This window comes from Carcharhinus amblyrhynchos, chromosome 7 (assembly GCF_965287045.1).
Source record: "Carcharhinus amblyrhynchos chromosome 7, sCarAmb.v2.hapA, whole genome shotgun sequence".
Taxonomy (NCBI): domain Eukaryota; kingdom Metazoa; phylum Chordata; class Chondrichthyes; order Carcharhiniformes; family Carcharhinidae; genus Carcharhinus; species Carcharhinus amblyrhynchos.
In genome coordinates this window covers 57,222,762-57,249,108 of record NC_137330.1, presented here as the reverse complement: position 1 = coordinate 57,249,108, position 26,347 = coordinate 57,222,762, and the positions used below count along the sequence as shown (strand labels likewise).

Sequence of the window (26,347 nt, the reverse complement as noted above, 5' to 3'; positions counted from 1 at the left end):
CTCAGGGGTGATGTTGAGTTTAAATAAAACAAAGATTAAATATTTATAACTGCCTTTACAATCGTAAAAGTCACATTCAGGAAAGTCCATTCAAAGCATTTTAAGCCCCTCAACTGTTTAATCCCTTATAAAAAGAAGCAGACTTATATTCATAAATCCACATCAAAGACAGCTAATCCTTTAATAATCTCTTTAAGATGTCAATGAAACTAACATTTTAGGTTGTCTTACTGAGGTAATGGTTGTGAAAAGCAGAAAGACACTAATGATGATATGTCAACAGTTTTTGGAATTACAAGAACATTTTCTTTTCAACAATCACTGAGGCAACCTGTTATTTTTAAAGAATTGGACCTTAAATAATTTCACTTCTTGACAGTACAATAGACTGTATCTTCGAGATCAATTATGTCCACTGCTTAAATTTGTAGTTCCCACACTGCAGATTAAGGCCCTTGCTACGATGAAAGTGGGGTCTGTTTGATTAATGGCCCTGCTGAATTTGGGGATTCCCTTGTGTAAGTCACACCCTGCCTCCTTTCCCATACCAGAAAAAATGGTGTGTGGGGATGGGATTTAAATATCCACGTCCCATCTGCCTTTTTTTTACTGCCTGCGAAGTGCCTGTGACTCTAAAAATCCAGATCAATCTTAGTTTATAAACAGTTGAAATTCATGTTTTGGATCATGCTTTGCAGACTGTAAGGTGTTCCTCCACAAACTGGTCACCATGGACGGTACATGGGGCACAGTGGTCTCGCAACACCAGGGACCTAGATTCAATTCCCATCTTGGGTCACTGTGCAGAGTCTGCATGCTTTCCCCTTGTCTGCGTGGATTTCCTCTGGGTGCTCCAGTTTCCTCCCACAGTCTGATGGGCATGCTGGTTAGGAGCATTGGCTATGCTAAATTCTCCTTCAGTGTACACGAACAAGCGCTGGAATGTGGCGACTTGGGGATTTTCACAGTAACTTCATCTCAGTATTTATGTAAACCTACTTGTGACACCAATAAATAAATGTTAAACTTTAAAAAATTTCAAACCTAATCTGCATTTGGTCTCCCTAATGGACCACTACAGCGTGAGCAGTGAATACAGAATACTAAAGTGAAAGAACTGCTGTCTCACTTGGAAGGCAGCTCTGGACTCACTGAATGGTGAGAAGAGAGGAGATGAGAGAGAAAGTATTGCACCTCCTACACTTGCATCGAAAGGTGCCACCGAAAGGGGAGGGGATGTTGGGAGTGACTGAGGAATGGACCAGGATGTGGCAAAGAAAATGGTCCCATTGGAAGGCTGAAAGTGGAGGGAAGGGGAAATTGTATTTTGTGGTGGTCTCGTGCTGGAGGTGACTGTAATGGCAGAGGACAGAGCAGCTGGTCAGTTGGAAGATAAAAACAAGGAAATTCCTACTGTGCTTGGGGGAGGGACTGGAAGGGATGAGAGCAAAAGTGTGTGAAGTGAAGCAACTAAATTCCACAGCGTGCCATCGATGGCAGCTACAGCAGCAATGTAAATGTATAATGTGAGAAACTTAAACATAGAACAGTACAGCACAGTACAGGCCCTTCAGCCTTCGATGTTGCGCCGAGCTTTGTACGAAACCAAGATTAAGCTATCCCACTCCCTATCATTCTGGGGTGCCCCATATGCCTATCCAATAACCGCTTGAAAGTTCCTAAAGTGTCCGACTTCACTATCACTGCAGGCAGTCCATTCTACACCCTAACCACTCTCTGAGTAAAGAACCTACCTCGGACACCCCTCCTATATCTCCCACCATGAACCTTATAGTTATGCCCCCTAGTAACAGCTACATCCACCTGAGGAAATAGTCTCTGAATGTCCACTCTACCTATCCCCCTCATCATCTTATAAACCTCTATTAAGTCGCCTCTCATCCTTCTCTGCTCTAAAGAGAAAAGTGCTAGCTCCCTCAGTCTTTCCCCATAAGACCCATCCTCCAAACCAGGCAGTATCCTGGTAAATCTCCTCTGCACTCTCTTCAATGCTTCCACATCCTTCTTATAATGCGGTGACCAGAACGGCACACAATATTCCAAATGTGGTCTCACCAATGTCCGGTATAATTGCAGCATAACCCCACGGCTCTTAATCTCGAACCCCCGTTAATAAATGCTAACACACTATAAGCCTTCTTCATGGCTCTATCCGCTTGAGTGGCAACCTTCAGAGATCTGTGGATATGAACTCCAAGATCTCTCTGCTCCTCCACATTCCTCAGAACCCTGCCATTGACCCTGTAATCTGCATTCAAATTTGTCCTACCAAAATGAATCACCTTGCACTTATCAGGGTTATACTCCATCTGCCACTTTTCGGCCCAGCTCTGCAACCTATCAATGTCTCTTTGCAGCCTGCGAGAGCCTTCCACCTCATCCACTGCTCCACCAGTCATCAGCAAATTTACTGACCCACCCTTCAGACCAAGTCATTGAAAAAAAATCACAAAAGCAGAGGACCCAGCACTGATCCCTGTGGTACATTGTTGGTAACTGGTCTCTAGCCTGACAATTTTCCATCCACCACCACCCTCTGTCTTCTATGAGATAGCCAGTTACTTATCCAATCAGCCAAATTTCCCACTATCCCACATCTCCTTTTTTTCTTCATGAGCCTACCGTGGGGAACCTTATCAAATGCCTTACTAAAATCCATGTGTATGACATCAACTGCTCTACCTTCATCTACACACTTAGTTACCTCCTCAAAGAATTCAATCAGATTTGTGAGGCAAGACTTATCCTTCACGAATCCGTGCTGACAATGCCGGATTAAGCTGCATCTTTCCAAATGGTCATAAATCCCATTCTTCAGGACCTTTTCCATTAACTTGCCGACCACCAAAGTGAGACTAACTGGCCTATAATTACCAAGATCATTCCTATTTCCTTTCTTGAACAGAGGAACAATATTCACCACTCTCCAGTCCTCTGGCATTATGCCCGTGATGTGGAGATGCCGGCGTTGGACTGTGGTAAACACAGTAAGAAGTCTGACAACACCAGGTTTAAGTCCAACCGATTTCCCCGATTATCCCCGTGGACAGTGAGGACCCAAAGATCAAAGCCAATAGGCTCTGCAATCTCACCCCTTGTCCCCCAAAGAATCCTAGGATATATCCCCATCTGGCCAGGGGACTAATCGACCCTCAGGTTTTTCAGAATTGCTAATACATCTTCCCTCAGAATGTCTACCTCCTCCAGCCTATCAGCCTGTATCACACTGTCATCCTCAAAAACATGGCTCCTCTCCTTGGTGATCACGGAAGAAAAGCATTCGTCACCTCTCCTATCTCTTCTGACTCCATGCACAAGTTCCCACTACTATCCTTGACTGGCCCTAACCTCACCATGGTCATTCTTTTATTTCTCACATAAGAGTAAAAAGCCTTGGGGTTTTCCTTTATCTGACCTGCCAAGGACTTCTCATGGCTTAGCTCCCCTAAGCCTTTTTTTAAGCTCATTCCTTGCTATCTTGTAACCCTCAAGCGACCCAACTGAACCTTGTTTTCTCATCCTTAGATATGCTTCCTTTTCCCTCTTGACAAGACATTCAACCCCTTTTGTGAACCATGGTTCCCTCACTTGGCCATTCCCTCCCTGCCTGACAGGGACATACCTATCAAGGACATGCAGTATTTGTTCCTTGAACAAGCTCCACTTTTCATTTGTGCCTTTCCCTAACTGTTTCTGTTCCCATCTTATGCTCTCTAATTCTTGCCTAATTGCATCATAATTACTCCTCCCCCAATTATAAATCTTGCTTTGTCGTATGGCCCTATCCCTCTCTGTTGCAATAATGAAAGACACCAAATTGTGGTCCCTATCCCCAAAGTGCTCTCCCACAAACAAATCTAACACTTGGCCCAGTTCATTACCCAGTGCGAAGTCCAATGTGGCTCCACCTCTTGTCGGCCTATCTACATATTGTGTCAGGAAACCCTCCTGCACACACTGTACAAAAGTTGTCTCATCTGAACTATTCAACCTATAAAGGTTCCACTCAATATTTGGAAAATTAAAGTCACCTATTTGGAAAATTAAAGTCACCCATGATAACTACCCTGTGATCTCCACACTTATCCATAATCTGCTTTACAATTTCCTCTTCCACATTTGGGGGCCTATAGAAAACTCCTAACAACCTGACCACTCCTTTCCTATTTCTAACTTCAGTCCGTATTACTTCAGTAGGCAGATTCCCCTCAAACTGCCTTTCTGCGCAGTTTGAATCAAGGATTAACAATGCTACTCCTCCACCTCTTTCACCACCTTCCCTACTCTTATTGAAACATATATACCCCGGAACTTTCAACAATCATTCCTGTTCCTGCTCTAACCATGTCTCTGTAATGGCCACAACATCGTAGTCCCAAGTATCAATCCATGCTCCAAATTCACCTACCTTATTCCAGATGCTCCTTGCATCGAAGTAAACACACATCAACCCACCTTCCTGTCTGCCAATATACTCCTGTGACCTTGATACCCTCCTCAGTACCTCACTACACTTAACACTGGGTTCTGAACTACAGCTCGTTTTCCCATCCCCCTGACAAATTAGTTTAAACCACCCCCACACCCGAAAAGCCATAGCAAATTTCCCTCCCAGGATATTGGTGCCCCTCTGGTTCAGTGCAAACCGTCCTGATTGTACAGGTCCCACCTTCCCCAGAACGTGCTCCAATTATCCATGTAACTGAAAGCCTCCCTCCTACACCATCCCTGCAGCCACGTGTTTATCTGCACTATCTCCCAGTTCCTCAACTCACTAGCACGTGGCAACAAGCCAGAGATGACAACATGTTTGCCCTGGCTCTCAGCTTCCACCCTAACTCCCTAAATTCCTGTTTTAAATCCCCATCCCTTCTCTTATCTATGTTGTTGATACCGATGTGTACCCGACTTGTGACTATTCCCCCCTCCCCTTAAGGATTCTGAAAACACGGTCCGAGACGTCACAGACCCTGGCACCCGGGAGGCAACATACTATCCGTGAGTCTCTTTCACTGCCACAGAACCTCCTATCTGTTCCTCTAACTACCAGGTCCCCAATAACTATTGCTCTCCTGCTCTCCCTCCTTCTAAGCCACTTATTTTGTCTTTCCAATCCATTCTTTCCACTGTCAATGTGCAATATATTGGCACTGTGCAAATCATTTAATCTCCTGAAAAAATTCTTCGCAAAGTTTTTTTTTGGTCAGGCACCTGAAACTAATTCAAATGAATCTACAGGGTATTTACTTATTTTTTTTTAACATAACTTACCTTATTATTCACCTCTGACAAAGGGTTTATATCGGAAATGGCAATTTGTCAGTTCTTACCACAGATGCTACTTGACCTGTTGCATGCTTCCAAAATTCTCAATTTTTGTTGTAAAAGAAAATAAAATGCATACAAAGATAAAGGGAATTAATGAAATTGGAACAATGGCAATAAGAGAAAGGATGAAAGAGCTAGAGGATAAGGAAGTAGTCATTGAATCAGAAAGACAAGGAGGTGTGTGAGAAATGGAGAGAAGGAATGAGGTGGAGAAAAAGTGAGCAAGAATGATTAAGGTACTGAGAGTTAGATTATGTGCACAGATATAAAATAGAAAAAATTATGCTTAGAGACGAGGCCTAAAAGCGTAAAGCACAATTGAGTTAGAAACAAAGCATGTCAAGAAACATACTGATTGGCTAGATTTCAGATACTCTGCACGGTATATTCGTGGTGACAGTGAGAATACTAATTATAATGCTTATATATGTTACATTGGAAACTTCTAGATGATATGCAGTTTACTTCTTCCTGAAAGGTTGGCCATCCCTGTAATTTATAATGTTACAGCTTATATACTAGTAAAATACAAAGCCAGCATTTCATGCAACTAAAGACTGGAACAAATGATTTGCTAAGATATCGGTTGGTGAACACAGCTGTACTTTGTAAACGAAGGAAAAAAGTGACGTTTTTAATGACTTGAATGTGTAGTACGTTTGTAAACCAGCTCTTCAATACTAAATAGTTGTTTTTCAGGTCACAATGACATGCCAAAATCATGTTTCTATGTGATTTTCCTCATATAAATGAATGTTCCATTTATTCTATTTGTCAGCTAAAAAGTCGACAAAGTTTAAGGACTGGTTGGACTGCAGCAGCATGGAGGTCAAGCCTAATCCAGTTGCATTAGAGATCATGGCATACCTAGCCCAGGAGACCGTGGCCCAGGTAATGTGCAAGCTTTATAAAATGGAGTGTCCTAATAAGATATGAAATTGATTTAAATCTACAAAAAAGTTAACATGCGATTTTGCAACTTCGTTACAATGACTATAACAGGTATGGTAAGCCCATCCCAATGTGCCACATCCACTAGCTACCAACAATCTCCATCAATAGCCTTCGTATACCCAGCACTGATGCAAGCCCAATCTCAGAGTTTGCGCACATTGCTGGTTATTCAACTAGGACTGCCCCATTACTCAAAACACATTTTGCCATATTTACTATCATACTTCCCTGCCCCTTTCGGGGGAGATGGTGCTTGCTATCTTTGGAGTAGTCATGACTGAGACCAGGCCAGTGGTGGGGCTGAAATCATAGACCATGACCATATGCTGATGCCTAATTCTCCCTCTCATGTCCCCAGTGCCCCTCATTTCACTACTCTTCTAACCTACAGCTACAGATGGTCTAAATTTGCACCTGTTGCTTTCTCCCCACCACAAGCCTAACTCTTTGCCTTTCGCATTTCAGATAAGACAGCAACTTCCATGTATATAGCCCCTGAACATAATGAATATCCCAAGGTGCTTTAGAAAAGAGTGGCAGAATAAAATCTAACATCAAGCCACATAAGTGTCAAAAGAAGCAACATAAGAAAAAACTTTTTATGTGGGGTCAGTGTTAGGAATGTGCTAACTGCTGGGGAATTTGGTGAAGATAATTTCAATTGAAGTTTAATGATTAAAATCTGGAAGGCTCAAGGAGCCAGAATAGGCAGAGATCTAGAGGGATTGTAGGGCTGAAGGAGTTGAGAGAGAGTTGAGACTATGGTGTGATGTGAAAACATGGACGATAATTTTAAAATTGAAGGACTGCTTATCTGAGAGCCAGTGTAAATCAATGAGGACTAGAATGTTGGAGGACAAGTTAGCACATGGGTGGCTGCAAAGTTTTGAATTACCTCCCAAGTTTACTGAGGGTAGAATGTGGAAACTGGCCAGAAATGGTTTGGAATAATCAAATCTAACAAAGGCATGGATGAGGATTTTAGCTGCAGATAAGTTGAGGCAAAATCGAAGTCAGGTGACGTTGCAGGTAGCACAAATGCCAGTAGAGAAGGTGAGGTCGCTAATGAGTTGCTACAGAGGCCTCATAGGAATTTGGGGCCTCATTGGCATCAACTTGACATAGGACTTTGTGCAGAGTTTGGTGGTCAACATCTAAAGCACGCTTGAAGGCCCAAACATAATGCAGCATCTTCCGCCTCCTCTTCCTCCTCAGTGTGTCATTGTAGTTGGTGGCAATGACTGCGCCAAGTTGATGGTGAGGTTGTGCCACATGTAGCAGCCCACTATGAAACTTGGCATACACACTGCTATTAATGCACACTTGTCCAGAACAATCCAGGCAGAAGACATGTTGCTTAAACATCCTTTCAACCTCTTCCTGCCACATTTAGCATGGCAGCAAAATATGCATGTTGCCCACATGTAGGCGGGTTGTGCATTGGAGCCATGATTTATGTTGTCAAAGGATAGCTTGTGTTGTCCAGCAGTCATCCTCTGGTTTGGCATGGTGACTTAGATCACACAATGGCCTGCAGCAGAATGAATGCACTATGTACACTCGCTGGATGTTGAAGGAATGGAATCCATTTCAGTAATGGTACGTAGAGTTGACAATCAGTGTCCGTAAAGTGATAGGCATGCAGTCAGTGGCATCCTGCCCAAGAGAAGTCCTGCAGTTTTCATGGAGCTGTGTGCTCACTGTGCCTACTTCTCTCTGGCAAGAGAAAATGAAACGTTTTCAGCTGTCGTGGAACACAAACACTCCAGCCTGGAAGGAACCAAATTCATAAAGGTTCATTTCCGTGATCATGTTAATTGCTCTGGCATTGCTGTGAAGCTGCAGTTGTGGTTGCCACAGGTGGGTGATGTTGGTGAGGTGGAAACATCTGACAATGTTTCATACTGAGGTTCAGTTCGGAGAATTGCTCCCTCTATAACCCAGACATTTATAGTCTCCTGCTGACAGCTCTTCTCAACTTCCTTCTCTTCCACCTTCCTTTATCAGCAGTTTGTCCTCTACCATGTCACTTCCATTTATTTTGCTGTATCATGTTGTAGGTCAGAGACAATTCAAAAGACCACAACCCTGCCTGGGAACAAGTGGCTTGTACAGAATCCTTGATGTCAATGCATGTCGAACACTCCCAATTGACTTGAAACCCCTTAAAAAACTTTAAATAATTCTGGAAACTACTAAACATTTCTACAGTCGCATCAACCTGTAGAAATTGACCAGCAACTAACCTGAAAGTAATTGATAATCCCTTTTAATCGTATGCAGGTGAGGGTTTCTTCTGTTACTGAATGAATGCTCAGCAGTACATATTTACGAGATGTCTGTAGCTGGAGTGTTGAACATCAAACCAGTGTTACATTGTTGAGGCAAAACAGCAATGAGCATTGAATAAAAGGCACGACTGGGCCGAATTTTACAGCCAATCTGTTTTAGTCCCACTATTGTAATTTATGAATATGAATTCCATAAATCTTGTAGTTTATGAGTTGACACTTGGCAAATGACAATGAAAAGCTGCTGTTTTTTTTGGTAAAAATCCAACTGGTTCAGTTAAATCATGAATGGAGCTCCTGCTCCTGAAGTGTTGATTGAAGTGTTTATTTTTGGTATAATATTTTGGTTGTGCTTGGCAGCAGTTAGAATGAATTCTCCTGGATTGTCGTCTTTCTCGCTGATTCCTACAATCAGAGAAACCATAGAAATTTTACAGTGCAGAAGGAGGCCATTCAGCCCATCGAGTCGGCACTGACAACAATCTCACCCACCCTAAGCCCTATCACATAGCTCCACACATTTACCCTACTGATCCCTCTAACCTACACATCCTGGGACACTATGGGCAATTTATTGTGGCCAATCAACCTAACCTGCACATCTTTAGAGAATTCTAAAGATTCACAAACCTTTGTCTGAGGACATTGCATAGAATCCCTACAATGCAGAAGGAGGCCATTTGGCCCACTGAGTCTGCACTAACAACAATCCCACCCAAGCCCTATCCCCATAATCCCACATATTTATCCTGCTAATCCCTCCAACCTCCAGGACACTTAAGGGGCAATTTATCATAGCCAATGCATCTAACCCGCACATCTTTTGGACCGTGGGACAAAACCGGAGTAAAACCCATGCAGACATGGGGAGAACATGCAAATTCCACACAGTAGGAATCGAACCCGGATCCCTGGTGCTGAGATGCAGTAGCGCTAATGACTGTGCCATCGTGCCTCCCCAAGTACGTTATTTCCAGTGTGTTATAAGAATTTTGAATAGTCAAATTGGAAAAATTTATAAGCTCTTCACAGAATGGCCACATGCAGGGTTTCAAGGAAGAGTGCCAATCCATGTTTACAAACATGAGAGTAAAAAAAATCAGTCACTTTAATGCAAAGCGCCAGGGAGAATATGGGTCTCTATTCTTAGTGATAGGACATTTCTGTCATTTTAGTTCATTGTGCTGCTGACAACAAAAATACAACAATTCTGAATCAAATTTGGGTAATTGCAGAGCAGACAACTTTATTGCACAGCTTGTATGAGAGTAGCAAATTTCTTAGTGATACTTGTGAATAATTCAAGACTCATTTAATTCCACAGTGACATTTATGTTAAAATCCCATATTTTCATTTTTAAGCTAGTGGACCTTGCCCTTTTGGTGAAGCAAGACATGGCTGCAAAAACAGGAGATCCATTTAATAATGCCAGATCTGTGACACTTGCACATCACAATGTTGCATTACCTGAGGTAAGTACTTTAAACTTATGCAATCTTTTAAAAGAAGGGAATTCACTTCCTGCATTCCTCACAAAAGCACCAATTTCATGATCTCCCCTCCTGCACCCCAGAACAAGCTGCATGCTAATTCTTTTTATCTTTTTAGTTGAATATATGTTTTCCAGTTTAGACAATGTCATAATACTCCATACTCATTCTTGTTGCAAAGACAGCTTCCACAGGCAAGGTTTTAATTTATTTGAATAGAAATTCACTTTGTGTGAAATGTCTGGACAATGAGCCTTTTTGCTGTTATCGACCAGAAATAATGCAGAATGCAATGTCTTTGAATTTGCTGAAAAAGTCACACCATTGGATCATCGACTTCTGGCTAAACTGCCAATCAATTTATTTGCAAGAAATAAAATAGTACAGAAAAAAAATCAACTGTGATTACACACAAAGGAGCAGGAGTAAACAATTTGGCTTGATATTCCAAATTTAATTTCGACATGCGTTTAAGGAGAAATGTGAATTAAAACTACTGTCTTTAAGTTCCAAAAGATTTTCACTAGCTATAAATTGCGGAATGTGATGACCCTTTTCTCCAACTGATGCCTACCCATTCGGTATCTGGGCCAGGGAAGGTGGTGCAGCAGTAAGGATAACGGTCACTAATGCAGTATAGAGTCAAACTACATTAGTAATCAAAGAAGAAACCTTCAGTATCCTATGATCTTTGAATTTGGGCTTGTGGAAGAGCTCCACTGCCTGATGAAATACCTTCAATCTTTCAAGTTTTGTCTTGTCACTGTTTTAATATTGAAACCATTTAGATAGCCTGATAGAACAATCTTTAATTGGTCTGTTGAATGACAATATCCATTGTTAATTTTATGTTAATTGTGTTATCAGCTTTAAGGATACACAAGTGATGGTTATTGATTGATTAAGTACCTTGAACATGTATAAAGGAAGGCCAACACTTTGTTTTAGTTTTAGTGTCCCATCAGGACTGTCGCCCTGTCATTATTATTGAATTTATTGATTTTTTTGTTCTAATCAAACAAATTTGAAGAATTGCAGGATACTGGCTGTTGGTTCAAGAGGAGGCAGACATTTGTAATGTTGCATTCTGTAAATGAATCAAGTATTAAATGAAAGATTGGTGTTTAGTTCCCTACTTCACCAAATGGCTTTGAATTGAGTTAACACGCAGGTCTTTAATTTCCAGGTCCACTGAACAAGAATAGTTAAATCACCCCTTAATTTTCCATAGATTATGCAATCAGATTCAATTAAATTTATTTAATCTCTTGAATAATTGTTTATTTCATGTCTTTATCTTTTCTCCTTATCCTGATGGCAGGCGGAAACATAAATTTATCAGAACTTCACCAGATATACACGAGTTACGCTGAACATTGTGGTTATCGTTAGATACTTGACTGTCTAATTTTTCTACCAAACAAATCTTTTTTGTTGTTACAATGGATGGTTTAACAGAGCAAAGTAGCTTGAATTTTCTTCTTAAACTGTTCAGATGTCCACTGAAAGTATAGTTCTACCAGAAACCTTAGAGGGATAAAAGGTATTTCAAGAAGAAATTAAGTGTAGCTCTGGGGACGCAAGAGATCGGGGGGGGAGAGGGAAATCTGAATCCTTAATTCGATGATTAGCTGTGACCAAAATGAATGGTGGAGCAAGCTCAAAGGGCGGAATGTTCTACTCCTGATTGTAATTTCTTCATGAGAAATCAGCTATGTGGTCAAATAATGAGCACAAACTTTAAATTCTAGTTTTGAATATCACTTCTAACTGGCATTTACAGATAGGCTTCTCCATCAGAACAAATCTCTCCTTCAGGATATAACAAAAGGAGAAAATGACCTGGACTGTTTCCTCATCTCCTAGCAATATAACAAAGTAGGCAAAATTAGCTATGTCCATGATGGAGCCCTGCTGATGATTGAATGTGAACATGATATTAACTTGGCTATTCTGTTAGTATATTTCTCATTATGTACATTTAATCAGTAGTTAAATTGATGATGGTTAATGCTGTCTCGTTTCCCAAAATAGTTATAATATCTGTACAGGAAAGAAATAACAATACTTTTAAGGTTGCTAATCATCTAATTAACCAGCCTGCCATCCATTGACTCTGTCTACAAATCCCGTTGCCTTGCCAAAGCAGCCAGCATAATTAAGGACACCAAGCACCCCGACATTCTCTCTTCCACCTTCTTCCGTCGGGAAGAAGATACAGAATTCTGAGGTCACATACTAACCGATTCAAGAACAGCTTCATCCCTGCTCTGTCAGATTTCTGAATGGACTTACCTTGCATTAAATTGATCTTTCTCTACATCCTAGCAATGACTGTAACACTACATTCTGCACTCTCGCATTTCCTTCTCTATGAATGGTATGCTTTGTCTGTACAGCATGCAAGAAACAATACTTTTCACTGTATGTTTAATACATGTGACAATAATAAGTCAACATATGTTGCAAAATCATGTCTCCCATAAAATGCATGCTTCTTTCGATTTGGAATGATGTTTTGTTATAAAGATAAGTGTGGTATTTCAGCCTCTCAACAAAATGAGTTTGTTCTTTTAGGTACAATTTCAAGCTCAATCTGCAAGTTTGAAGAGTAACCCTGACTCTCCTGAGAACACACCCCCATCGACGCCAACAACCCCTGCATCAGCAGCACAACATCTTGTATCAAAAACACATTCAGGAAATATGGGGAATGGAGGCATGGGGCAAGATTCCAGCAATACTAAAGCCAAAACTCGCAAGAGAAAAAAGGTTGGTAAATACGGTTTACTCAATGAAGCAGCTCTCTTATGCACTCTGTACTATTGTACTGTACTGTACAGAAATCTGTTTTAGTTTTAAATTTAGTCCTTTGGTGAAATATTATTAACTTATTAGAACAGTGCATTTATTAAGTCAATGAAGAACAAATGTTGAATTTGGGGATAACTTTGGCTTATCTAATTCGAACTGAATCTTAACGTGCTCGATGACTTTTCAAAAAATACATATCGGTTATCTGACCCTTAACAAGAATTTCAAGCTTCCAATATGTCACAAATTGGGAATTCCACTATTCCCATTTTGAATAATTCAGTATTTGTGTTTATTGCGTTCGATGTTGTTTTATTCTAAAAGTTGCCTCCTCTTGCAAATGAAGACATTCGCCGGCATTCTACCAGCCCGCCCCCACAGAATCGGAGCAAATGAGTGGCAGACAATGGAAATGTCTGTTGATCTCGGGCAGGATTTTCCATTTTCGGGTTGAGCGAGGCTGTTAAATTCCACCCCTTTGAGTTGAAATTGGACTTGGACAGTAGGGCAAGAAGCAACTGCGTGTAAAAGCGCCATTGATTGGCTATTGTCTGTCCTCTACCACCATCACCTCCAGTAGATCTGAGCCATTTATCTCATTATAAAACAGGAACGGGTTTTTTTACATAATGTAATTTTGTCCAGTCCAGCATTAAATACTAGTTTAAGTCAAATATTAATGTGGTTAATTAGGTAGTTATGAATAGTTTGGTATCTTTTGTTTGGAGGATGTTGGAGTTTCAAATTTCAGAACTAATGTGCAGTATCCCAACATTAATGTTAATTTAATGAGGTCCAATTCTTCTAAGCTGTGCCATGAATGATAATGGAAGGTGCCAACTTTGTGGATGGATGAAATGAACTAATGGGATATTCTATGCTGCAAGAAGTTCATTGCCTGCCAGGCAATCTCAAATCAAAAATCCCAACAGCACTAAGTTGTCCAGGGTATCCTTTGAACTAAACAAGAAATCTAATGGAATACTGTTCACTTGCCTGGGTGAGTACAGCTCCAATAACACTCAGGAAGCTTGACACTTTCCAAGACAAAGCAGCTCACTTGATTGCTACTTCTTACACAAACATTCAACCCTTTCACCACAACGATCAGTGGCAGTCGCATGTAGCAGCATCTATAAAATGCACTGCAGGAAAGCACCAATGTTTCTTGTGCAGCACCTTCCAAACCCACAACCACTACCACCTTGAAGAAAAGAGCAGTACATACCTGGGAACACCACCACCTAGATGTTCCCCTCCAAGGCACTCAACATCCTGGCTTTGAAGTACATCATGATGTGGAGTCGCCAGCATTGGACTCGGGTAGGCATAGTAAGTAGTCTCACAACACTAGGGTTAACACTAGGGTACTCACCTGATGAAAGAGTGGTGCTCCTAAAGCTTGTGCTATCAAATAAACCTACTGGACTTTAACCTGGTGTTCTGAGACTACTTGAGATATATCGCAATTTCTTCACTGTCAATGGATCAAAATCCCGAAATTCCCTCCTGAGCAGCATTGTGGGTCGACCTACTCCTGAGAGATTGCTGTGGTTCAAGAAGGCAGCTCACCATCACCTTCTCAAGGGCAGCTAGGGATTGACCATAAATGTTGATCTAGCCAGTGATCTCTATCCCATAAATGAATAAAATTAAAACAAAGAGCTGAATTTTGCATTTACCTGAAGTACACACATGCATTACCCAACAGAGATAAGTGAGTAATGTTCAGGAGTGGGAACCAAGGCTGTTCATATTTCCTTCTTAGCCCAGCAGTCCCAATCCATCGTGGTACCTCATCCTTTCTGAAATCAGTTAATTCAGCTCATGGGAAGTAGACTTCAGAGTCTTTTGCTTAACATTGTTTAGTTAACACAGCCATTACCAACTGAGCTGTCAGGAAAGAAACTGCTAATCTTATCTAATGCTGACAAGGAAAATGTTTTTCAGTTTTTTTGCATGTTACCATTATGATATGTGCAGTCTTTTTGTAAGGACATTCAGGCAAATATACTCCCTGCTTTGCCTCATGTTCTGCACTAATTTTCACAGCTCCAAAGTAACACCTTTTCTGTGCCACGGTGAACATTATTTTTATTTCACACCTCAGCCTTCCCTACACCACCTGAGTGAGTATTGCAATTTCAGAACTAGTTTGCACTGACTGACACAGTTATGAATTGCAGACATATGCTGACTAAGAATTGGAACAATGGTCCTTTCAGAAAGAATTCTTACAATTGCTCAGAAAAAAATAAATGTATTTTGTAGCTGCTTCCATATCTGTGCAGCTAAATTTTATTAAGCTGAAATGTTGGGATTTGGTCCGTTGGCACCTAACACTTGGGAGCTGAACTAAATGCTGCTACTATAAAAGCTGATTCAATGTGGCACACTTGGGTCCCAAAGTAGAAGAGTAGTGTGCCTATTTTACTCTGCCACTCAGTACTCTTTTCAAATCATTAGAGTTTAACAAACATCAGACACAAGATCCCTTCTATGAATTGTTTATACCACTTAATTTTTGTTAGTGCAATTCCTTTTGGTTTCAAGTTTCTCTGAAATTATAATTACACACGATGTGCTGAACCCCATTTTAAACAACCAGTTAGAGTCATAGAGGTTTACAGCATGGAAACAGGCCCAATTTGTCCATGCCACCCTTTTTTTAAAAACCCATAAGCTAATCCCAATTGCCGCATTTGGCCCATATCCCTTTATATCCATCTTACCCATGTAACTGTCTAAATGCTTTTTAAAAGGCAAAATTGTACCTGCCTCTACTACTGCCTCTGGCAGCTTGTTCCAGATACTCACCATCCTCTGTGTGAAAAAAATTACCCTTCTGGACCCTTTTGTATCTCCCCCCTCTCACCTTAAACCTTTGCTCTCTAGTTTTAGATTCCTCTACCTTTGAGAAAAGATATTGACTATCTAGCTGATCTGTGCCCCTCATTATTTTATAGAACTCTATAAAATTACTCCCCAGCCTTCTACGCTGTAGAGAAAAAAGTCCCAATCTATTCAGCTTCTTTTTATAACTCAAACCATCAAGCCCCAGTAGCATTCTAGTGAATCTTTTCTGTGGTCTTTCTAGTTTAACATTATCCTTTCTATAATATGGTAACAGAACTGTGCATGGTATTCCAAGTGTGGCCTTGGCAATATCTTACACAACTTCAGTAAGACATCCCAACTCCTGTATTCAGTGTTCTGACCAATGAAACCAAGCATGCTGAATGCCATCTTCACCACCCTGTCCACCTGTGATACCACTTTCAAGGAGCTATGAATCTGTACCCCTAGATATCTTTGTTCTGTAACTCTCCCCAATGCCCTACCATTAACTGAGTAAGTCCTGCTGGTTCAATCTACCAAAATGCATCACCTGGCATTTGTTTAAATTAAACTCCACTGGCCCAATTAATCAAGATCTCATTACAATCGGAGATAACTTTCTTCACTGTTCACTATTGCCACCAATCTTGGTGTCATCTGCAAACTTATTAACCATCTTATTCTCATCCAAATCATTAATATAAATGACAAATAACAGTGGACCCAGCACTGATCCCTGAGGCACACCGCTAGTCACAGGCCTCCAGTTTGAAAAGCAACCCTCTACAACCACCCTCTGGCTTCTGTCAAGAAGCCAATTTGGTATCCATTTAGATACCTCATCCTGGATCCCATGAGATTTAATCTTTTGCAAAAACCTACCATGTGGTACCTTGTCAGAGGGCTTACTAAACTCCATGCAGACAACATCAACTGCACTGCCCTCATCTACCTTCTTGGTTACCCCTTCAAGAAACTCAATCAAATTTATGAACATGATTTTCCACTCACAAAGCCATGCCCTTAATCGGTCCTTGCATCGCTAAATGCCTGAAGGCCCTGTCTTTCAAAATACCTTCCAACAACTTATCCACCAAAGATGTAAGGCTCACTGGCCTGTAGTTCCCAGGCTTTTTCCTGCAAACAAAGGCACAACGTTTGCCACCCTCCAATCTTCAGGCACCTCACCTGTGAGCATTGATGATTCAAATGTCTCTGCTCGGTGATCCACAGTTTCCTTCCTAGCCTCCCAACAATGTCCTGGATAAGCTTCATCAGGTCGCAGAGATTTATCTACCTTGATGTGCTTTAAGACTTCAAGCACCTCTCTTTAAAATGTGCACTGCTCAAGACATTACTATTTATTTTCCCAAGTTCCCTAACACCCATGCTTTTCTCAACAGTAAATACTGATGAGAAATATTCATTTAGGATCTCGCTCATCTCTTGTGGATCCACACATAGATGATCTTGTTGATCCATAAGAGGCCCTACTCTCTCCCTTGTTACTCTTTTGCCCTTTATGTATTTGTAGAAGCTCTTTGGATTCTCTTTTGCTTTATCTGTCAAAACAATCTCTTGTCTCCTTTTTGCCCTCCTGATTTCTCCCATAACCCTACTCCTATACCCTCTATACTCTTGAAGGGATTCATTTGAACCCAGCTGCCTATGCATGTCATGTGCCTCCTGCTTCTTGACCAGGGCCTCAATATCCCTAGTCATCCAGGGTTCCCTACTTCTGCCAGCCTTGCCCTTCACTCTAAGAGAAATGTGCTTACCCTGAACCATGGTTAACATACTTTTGAAAGCCTCCCACTTACCAAACATCCCTTTGCCTTCCCACAGACAGCCCCAATTAATTTTTGAAAATTCCTGCTTGATACCATCAAAATTGGCCTTGCCCCAGTTTAGAATTTTAACTTTTGGGCCAGACCTATCATTCTCCATAGCTATCTTAAAGTTAATGGAATTCTGATCACTGGTCCCAAAGTGATCCCTCACAAACATTCTGTCACTTGCCCTTCCTTATTTCCAAAGAGGAGTCAAGTTTTGCCCCCTCTCAAGTTGGGCCATCCACATACTGAATGAAAAATTCCTCCTGAATACACTCAACAAATTTCTCTCCATCCAACCCCCTAATACTATGGCTGTCCCAGTCAATGTTGGGAAAGTTAAGATCTCCTACTATTATCACCTTATTTTGTTGGAGCTATCTGTAATCTCCTCACATATTTGCTCCTCAATTTCCCACCGACTATTTGGGGACCTATAATACAACGCTATCAAAGTGATTTCCCCCTTCTTATTTCTCAATTCTACTCTTTGGCTGAACCCTCGGACATATTCCCTCTCAGTACTGCCGTGATGTTTTTCCTAATCAAAAGTGCAATTCCCCCTCCTCTCCCTCGTGTTCTATGTTTCCTATAGCATCTGTACCCTGAAACATTGAGCTGCCAATCCTGTCCCTCCCTTAGCCATGTTTCAGTAATCGTTATAATATCCCAGTTCCAGGTACCCATCCATGCCCTGAGTTCATCTGCTTTGCCCGTCAGGCCCCTTGCATTGAAATAAATGCATTTAAAGTGGACTTCCGTTGCTCTCTGTCTTGCTTTTGCCTGATCTGTCTGGTATTAGGATTACTGACACTGCCTTTACTACTTAATGTGCTCTCTTTAACTTCTGTGCTGTCCTCAACTTTCTCTTGTGTCTCCCTACTGCTGTGGATCCCACCCCCCTGCCAAACTCATTTAAACTCTCCTGAGTGGTTCTAGCAAATCTCCCTGCCAGGATGTTAGTCCCCCTCTTGAACACGTCACCCCTTTCCCAGAAAAAATCCCAATGATCCAAAAATCTAAATCCCTGCCCCTTGCACCAGCTCTCAATCCAGTCATTCATCTGCCTAATCTCCCTATTCCTACTTTCACTAGCATGTGGCACCGATAGTAGTCTAGAAATTACTGCCTTCGAGGTCCTGCAGTTTAGCCTCTTGCCTAACTCTCAATATTCACACTTCAGGACCTCATCCCTTTTCCTACTATGTTTCATAGAGTAGAATATTCATAGAATCCTTACAGTGCAGAAGGAGGCTATTCGGCCCATCAAGTCTGCACTGACAATAATCCCACCCCAGGCCCTATCCCCATACATTTAACCTGCTAATCCCCCTAACCTACACATCCCAGGACATTAAGGGGCAATTTAGCATGGCCAATCCACCTAACCTGCACATCTTTGGAGTGTGGGAGGAAACTGGAGGAAACCCGCACAGACACGGGAAGAATGTGCGACTCCACATAGACAGTGACCCAAGCTGGGAATCGAACTTAGGTCCCTAGAGCTGTGAGGCAGCAGTACTAACCACTATGCCCTCCCATATGGGAGGATTCCCGGCACATTTGCTCACATGTTGTTGGTACTAATATGATAACGACCTCTGGTTGCTCACCCTCCCCCTTAAGAATGTCCTGCAATCGCTCAGAGATGTCCTTGACCCTGGCACCAGGGAGGCAACACACCATCCTGGAGTCTCGATTGTGGCCACAGAAACGTCTGTCTGTGCCTCAAATAGTGAGTCCCTTATTGCTACCACTCGCTCTTTGCCTGACCCTGCTCTACAGCAGAAGCAGTTTCAACATGTGTATTAATATTTGACTAGGTACATTTGCTAATTCAAATCAAATCTACCATATGAAAAACTTCTTATTTGTGTTGATTTCTTACAGCCCTCAGGAAATTATCTGAGCTCTGTTGCCCTTTTTTTTTAAAGTCCAGGGCATCAGAAAATCATTTTATTTTAAATATTTGACAAAGATCTTCAGATTTAATTAATAAGGTGTAATGTAAGAGTTCTCTGCACATCTTTCCTAGATGTTTGATAGCTTTTATCCACCCTGTTGTGGGTATTTTGGAATGGTATTAACTGAGCTGGAAGTAGCTCAGCTATCCATCTCTCACCTGAGTTGTGAGGAGAACAGAAAAGTTAAAAGAAAAGGGAAAAGAAAGAAATGCTAACCTAGGCAGAAATAAACCTTGAGACATTCCTATTTTTATCAAATTGCTATTTTTTCTAAAAAATATTGTATTTTGTTTTGAAAAAGGTGAAAAAATGGAGGGGTAAACATTAGCTGTATTACAATTATCATTTAAAGTTTTTTTTTATTAGTTTCGCAAGGCTAATTAACACCGCATTGTAGTTACTATAAAAATCCCCTAGTTGCCACACTCTGGCGCCTGTCAGGTACATTGGTCATGCCAAATTCTACCTCAGTGTACCTTATCAGCATGTCTTTCGGACTGTGGGAGAAAAAGGGAGCACCTAGAGGAAACCCACACAGACAGTGAATCAAACCTGGAATCGAAATTGGGTCCCTGCCACTGTGAGGCAGCAGTGCTAACCATTGTGTCACCATGACACCCACAATGTGAGTAAAAGTTTGTATTCCAAACAAATTCATCCAGCTTACCATACCATAAATTACTGTGTCTGGTGTTGGTCTTGGCAAATCAGATAATAACGATTCTAAGGTTTTAAGGCAATGATATCAACTTTGGATTTCAGGATCAACAGAAATTCTCGCTCAAGTTTCAACTGTTAAATTAGTCCTTTTCTCAGTATCATTATTTTTGCATTTGTTCAGATTCTATTGCATGGTAAATTTATTTCTGCTTATTGCAGGATTTATTTGCCTTGCAGCCTATCAGAGCCTCTGTTAGCATGCATCCAGCAATTTAATTTCAGGGTCATTGTTTTCAAACCACACACAACCTTACTTGTTAGGATTATGACCTTTGAAATGAATCTGGCTTTCATTTGCGCCCTGTTCAAACATTTTTGCCCCTAGGGGGCTGAGTTCCCAGAAGATTATGGTAAATCATTATAACGTTTCAATGTTAGATTGTCTGATCTGTAAGGTATAATTTAGAGGATCTTGCAATGAAACTGAACAACCCTCCAATCAGACAACACCTTGAGGAATGTATCTACTTGTGGTCACAGGCACGAGAGAGATATTTAAGCCTTGAAGATGCGCAGACAAGTACCACATGGCTGATCCCTAGTGTCCAAGGATTGAATTGTGGAAAAAAAAGGCTGGAGAGTCTTGGGTTTCTCAGGTTTGAAAACTAAGAGAGAATCTCATAAAGATGCCCACAATAAAATAAAACTACATTTAGACTACTATGATCGAATTAGTATCTCACTGTGGCTCAGAAGAGAGTATATTTAATTGCTGAAAGCCAAATGTTGGACTTAGGCGAGGAAGCTGTTCTTCACATTTGCGCTGAACATGTGAAATCGATTTTTGTATCAGACAGACAAGGCAAAAACTCTAAAATTACCATTTAATTTGGTGCTATGATGGGTGTTGATTTGATCTATATGGATGAGCTGAATGACATTCCTCATCTGCATATAATTTGTGTGCATGATTCAGCTTTCAGTAAGCAGGCACGGTGGGCAGCACAGTGGTTAGCACCACTGCCTCACTGTGCCAGGGTCCCATGTTCAATTCCGGCCTCAGATCGCTGTCTATGTAAAGTTTGCACTCTCTCCCCATGTCTGCAGGGTTTCCTCTGGGTGCTCCGGTTTCCTCCCACGGTCCAAAGATGTGTGGGTTAGGTTGATTGACCATGTTAAATTGGCCCTAGTGTCAGGGGGGATGAGCAAGATAAATGCGTGGGGATATGGGAATGTGGCCTGGATGGGATTGTGGTCAGTATAGACTTGATGGGCTGAATGGCCTCCTTCTTTACTGTAGGGATTCGATGAAGCAAAAAGACAGTCTTCTTAAAGTTGTCTCTGATTTAGCTATGGCACTAATGCTATAACTCTGGTCCCCCAACAACAAAGGTTGGGATAGTGAATGCTCTTTGCTTCTGAGACATCTGACATTTGCTCACCTTTCTATCATCCCATCAGGATAATTCTGAAATGCAGGTGCTCATCTAACCTTTAGGTTTATAAGTATATCAATAGTTAGGTAGTGTGTTCTAATCAAGGAAGATTTTCTTTTAAATCCTCAAAAATTGTAGTGTTAACCTCCAGATGTAAACGAAATAGATGACCAATTAAAATCTTTCGTCAAAACATTTGAACATAACTACATGCTCCTCAACCAACCTGTATAAACTTGTAGCATCAGTGTTACCCTGAGTAGAGTATGGCCAACATGGAATCTGTTTCAGGCATTGGTTTGTGGTGTTACAAGAATTAAATAAAAACAAAAATGAAGGAAGTAGCAGGATAAATTTGGATAGGAGAATGTTTCAGTAGTTGTGATTAAGCCTATAACTAGCAAGGTAAATATTAGCATTTGTCCTTCAAAACTGACTGTCCTTCCAGACACATTTATATAAAGGGTGTACCTTAATGTAGGATTGCTCCAAACTAAATATTCAGATTGTAATCATCTCAAATTCTTGAAAAAGCCTGATGGAATAATTGTGCAACTGATTGCAAACTCATTAGATAATGAGCACCAGAGAAAATAGAAAAGAACTGGATATAAGAAGCATATCAAAAAAGGGATAAATTTGCACAAATCAATTACTTTCTATAAAGCTAATTCTGGTACTATTTCTGTTCAACCAAAGATACGTACACAACACTTAAGTTTCCAGAACAGTCCTTTAGCAAGACTGACTGTGTGGTTTGATTTTGTGGTTCTGTGGCATCCCATTGCTCCGCACAAGTTAACCACAGTATACTGATACTGCCTCGTGTGAAAAGTTGTGATGCATACTGGAAAAATCTTTCTTTCTCAGCAAATTGTGTCTAAACAAAACAGCTCTATTTGGGAAATAACAGGGTTACTACCTGAGTTAAATAAAAACTTCTGAGAAAGCAGAAGCGTGTGTGGGCTTTCTTGACTATGGTGTCGGCATGGGGGGACCAAGACAGGTTGCTGGTGATCTGGATACCTGAAAACTTGAAGCTCTCGACCATTTCTACTTCGACCCCATTGATGTAGACAGGGGCATGTTCTCCACGACGCTTCCTAAAGTCGATGACAATCTCCTTTGTTTTGTTGATATTGAGGAAGAGATTATTGTTATCACACCAGTTCACCAAATTCTCAATCTGATTCTTATACACTGTCTCGTCATTGTTTGAGATCCGACTCACTATGGTGGTGTCTTGAGCAAACTTGAAAATCAAGTTGGAGAGAAATTTGGCTGCACAGTCAAAAGTGTAGAAGGGGTATAGTAGAGGGCTGAGGACACAGCCTTATGGGACACCGGTGTTGAGGATGATCGTGGAGGAGGTGTTATTGCCTGTCCTTACTGATTGTGGTCTGAGTGTTAGGAAGTTCAGGATCCAGTTGCAGAGGGAGATGCCAAGGCCCAGGCCACAGAGTTTAGAAATTTCCATTTGATAATTTTTGATGCAAGTGTCCTTCCAAACGAAGCAGCTATTTTTTTTTCAATTTAGCATACTGTCTTCACTACTCACAATGTGATCTCCTCTACATTGGAAAGATCAAAGGCAGTTTGGGTAAAGCTCCAGGGTAAAGCTGCAGAAAAGCTCCACTCACTCTATAACTGTAACCACAGCTTCCAGTTGCCTATCATTTTAATTCTGCAGCTTGTTCTCACATTGATCTTTCTGTTCTCAGCCTTTGGTAGTATTCCAATGAAGCTCGATACAAACTCGAGGAAAAGTAAATCACCTTTAGAATCTTCCAATGAGTTCAACTGTTACAAACCTCTGCTCCCATTTAGTTTTCTTTTTCTTTTCACATTTTGGTTTGAACTCATTTTTCTTGTGTTTTTGCTTTTAGGTAGTAGCTGTTCATCATTTTGCCATTCACAGGTCATCTAGGCACCTCTTTCATTTCTTTACTTGTACAATTACCACTCCTTTTAGCCTTATATCACTAACTCTTTAGCTGTTTATTCCCTCTTTCACCCTATCACAGACACTCCCTTTTGTTCTTTTTCTGACCTTTTCCCCCTTTCAGTTGCTTAAAACCTATTATGTTCCTAACTTCCCAGTTCTGACAAATGTCAGAAACTAAAATATTGGGATACATTTTCTGGTCCCGCCTGCTGCGGGAATTATGGTGGGTTGTAGGGAAACTTTGATGGATCATTAAGCGGTCCGTTGGCCTCAGGCAGGAATTTCTGGCCGCGTAGTGGGTGGACAATCCTGTTCATTAATTTGGTTTCTCTCTCCACAGATGCTGAGTATTTCCAGCATTTTCTGTTTTTACTTCAAATTCCCAGCAAGCGCATTATTTTGTGTTGGTATTTAAGCATTCTGATTTGTGTATTTTCTAAAGGTTAATTCTAGGACTGCAATACAAGTACTTATTTTATATTGACTTTATGGATAATCTTCTATCTTGTTTGTTCTGCTCTGCAGTGTCACTGCAGTATGACCCAGACATTATTGGGTAGCTTGGTAGGTGTGATCAGGTTTACATGGAAGAGGGAAGGCTCCTTTCTTCTCTGGTTCTGCAGGTGCGGAACTCTGCAAACTGCTCAGTGACTTACAGCAGACCATCAACTGTTTCTGGATGTCTCTCCCTAGGTTTAAGTTCTTGTTTGCTTCTCCTGAAGTTTCCAGATGGATCTCGCAGAAATGAGTCTCAAGAAGGCTTTGGCATTGTTTTTTTTAAAAGGCTAAATGTTATAGCCACATTTCTGCAGTGATGTTAGTTCTGTGTTCTGGGGTGCTACGTTTTTGCAAGCAAGCGGGACTTGTAATGAAAAAGGCTTTTAGAAGTGAGTGTGTTTTGGGCACATGATGACTGACCACTGATATACAATGGGAAGCAGTTAACAGTTTGCTCATTATTAACAAAGTAGCTACCACCTGTGACCTGTGGTCAAAACCATTAATATACAAATGAGCCATCCAGGGGTCCTTGGTATTTCCCTGTGCATGATCAATTTCAGTAGCTCCCTTTGTTATCTGGAAGTTCTGGAGATGGGGTCACTTGAAGCTTTGTTGCCCTTGCTATTTTGGGCTAATTCTTAACAATGGCAGGTCCAACACTCCAGAAGGCTGTGGTCATTGTAACTCTCTTTAAGAAGTGGCACAGTGGTCAGCACTGCTGCCTCTCAGAGCCAGGGACCGGGTTTAATTCTGGCCTCAGGTCACTGTCTATGTGGAATTTGCACATTCTCCGGGTTTACTCCGGGTTCTCCAGTTCCTTCCCACAGTCCAAAAATGTTGGGGTCAGGTTGATTTGCCATGCTAAATTGACTTTAGTGTCGGGGGGTTAGCAGGGGATTAGTAAATATGTGGGATTGTGGGAATAGGGCCTGGGCGGTATTGTGATCAGTGTAGAGTCGATGGTCCGAATGGCCTCCTTCTGCACTGTAGGGATTATATGATTTTATTCTTTGATTCTAAGCTTCCAGGAGCTTCTGTAGCTCTTGCAATTTCAAAGATCAGATTTTCTTTGAAATTGATCGGGGAAATCATCAGGGGAGCAAAGATCAGATGATCTTTGACAGCCATTTTTAAAAGCCCAATCACATCCATTTTTAATAACAAAATGCAGTGCAGTTTTTAACTATTTGTAACATTCTGAAGTCTGCATGCCATGGTATTTCTTGTTGGGAATGTTTCATGCATTCAGATAAAAAGCCTTTAATTTTATTTTTCTAACCTAACCTTTGCATGAAACTTATTCACTGATGCTCTATTACCATTAAAACATTATTCTGTTTCCTCAATTTTAAATTTAGATTTCTATATCTCCCTTCACTTGACTTTTTTGATGCCCCACCCCTAATCACCCCATTCTAGTTTAAAACCCAGTGCACAAGCCTGAATATTGGAATGCTGATCCCAGCCTGGTTTTCAGGATGCTGATCCCAGCCTCCTTTAAGAGGGGCCCATCCAAATGGCATAGCTCCCCCTTTCACCAGTCCTGGTTCCAGTGCTCCATAATCCCAAACAATTTCTTTTGTCGTAAGTCTTTAACCCATTTATTTAAATCTTGAATCTTATTGTTCTTGCCCCTAGCAAGATATGTAGTCTGGTTCCCACCACTGTATCCCTCAAGTCCAAGAAGTACAATCTTGAACAAAACTAGTTTAGCCATCTGTCGCCAGATCTGGCTGGACCAAAACAGTTGTCATTGGGCCCCACTCTCCTCTGCTAAAGCAACCCAGGAATTCCAGGATCATCAGGGGAGCAAAGATTATCTATGGTTTGTTTCTGCCCCACCAAGCATCTATTTAAACAGAAAATGCTGGAGAAACTCAGCAAGTCATCATCCTGACTCGAAACATTGGCTCTATTCTCTCTCCACAGATGTGATCAGACCTGCTGAGTTTCTCCAGCAATTTCTGTTTTTGTTTCCGATTCCAGCATCGACAGTATTTTGCCTTTAGCCATCTATTTCAATTCCTCTTCCCTGACACTCACCCGACACACTTTATCACTAAGGTAAATATGATGTGTTCAGCTGTTCCTACAGATTTCCCCTCTTCCTTTTCCCAAACAAGCAAAGTCGCCCCCATCCTCACCTTGAACCAACATCTCTCTCCAGTTTCACTCTCATTTTACTTCATGCTCTCTTCAAACACATTTTATCCTGATGTGCTGTTGTTGTTCCTTTGACCTCAATCCTACTAAAGCATTGACCACACCTTTC

At 41.2% G+C, this 26,347-nt stretch overlaps 1 protein-coding gene across 6 annotated transcripts in view; it reads left to right on the top strand.

The window, feature by feature from the left end:
* Nucleotides 1–26,347, top strand: part of supt3h (SPT3 homolog, SAGA and STAGA complex component) — a 430,545-nt gene that overhangs the window by 310,299 nt on the left and 93,899 nt on the right. For all 6 annotated transcript variants that reach the window (XM_080192373.1, XM_080192377.1, XM_080192374.1 and 3 more), the window contains 3 exons: nucleotides 6,128–6,240; nucleotides 9,957–10,067; nucleotides 12,663–12,857. In XM_080192373.1, coding sequence (XP_080048499.1) covers nucleotides 6,128–6,240; nucleotides 9,957–10,067; nucleotides 12,663–12,857 — 419 coding nt within the window. The remainder of the gene's footprint in view (nucleotides 1–6,127; nucleotides 6,241–9,956; nucleotides 10,068–12,662; nucleotides 12,858–26,347) is intronic.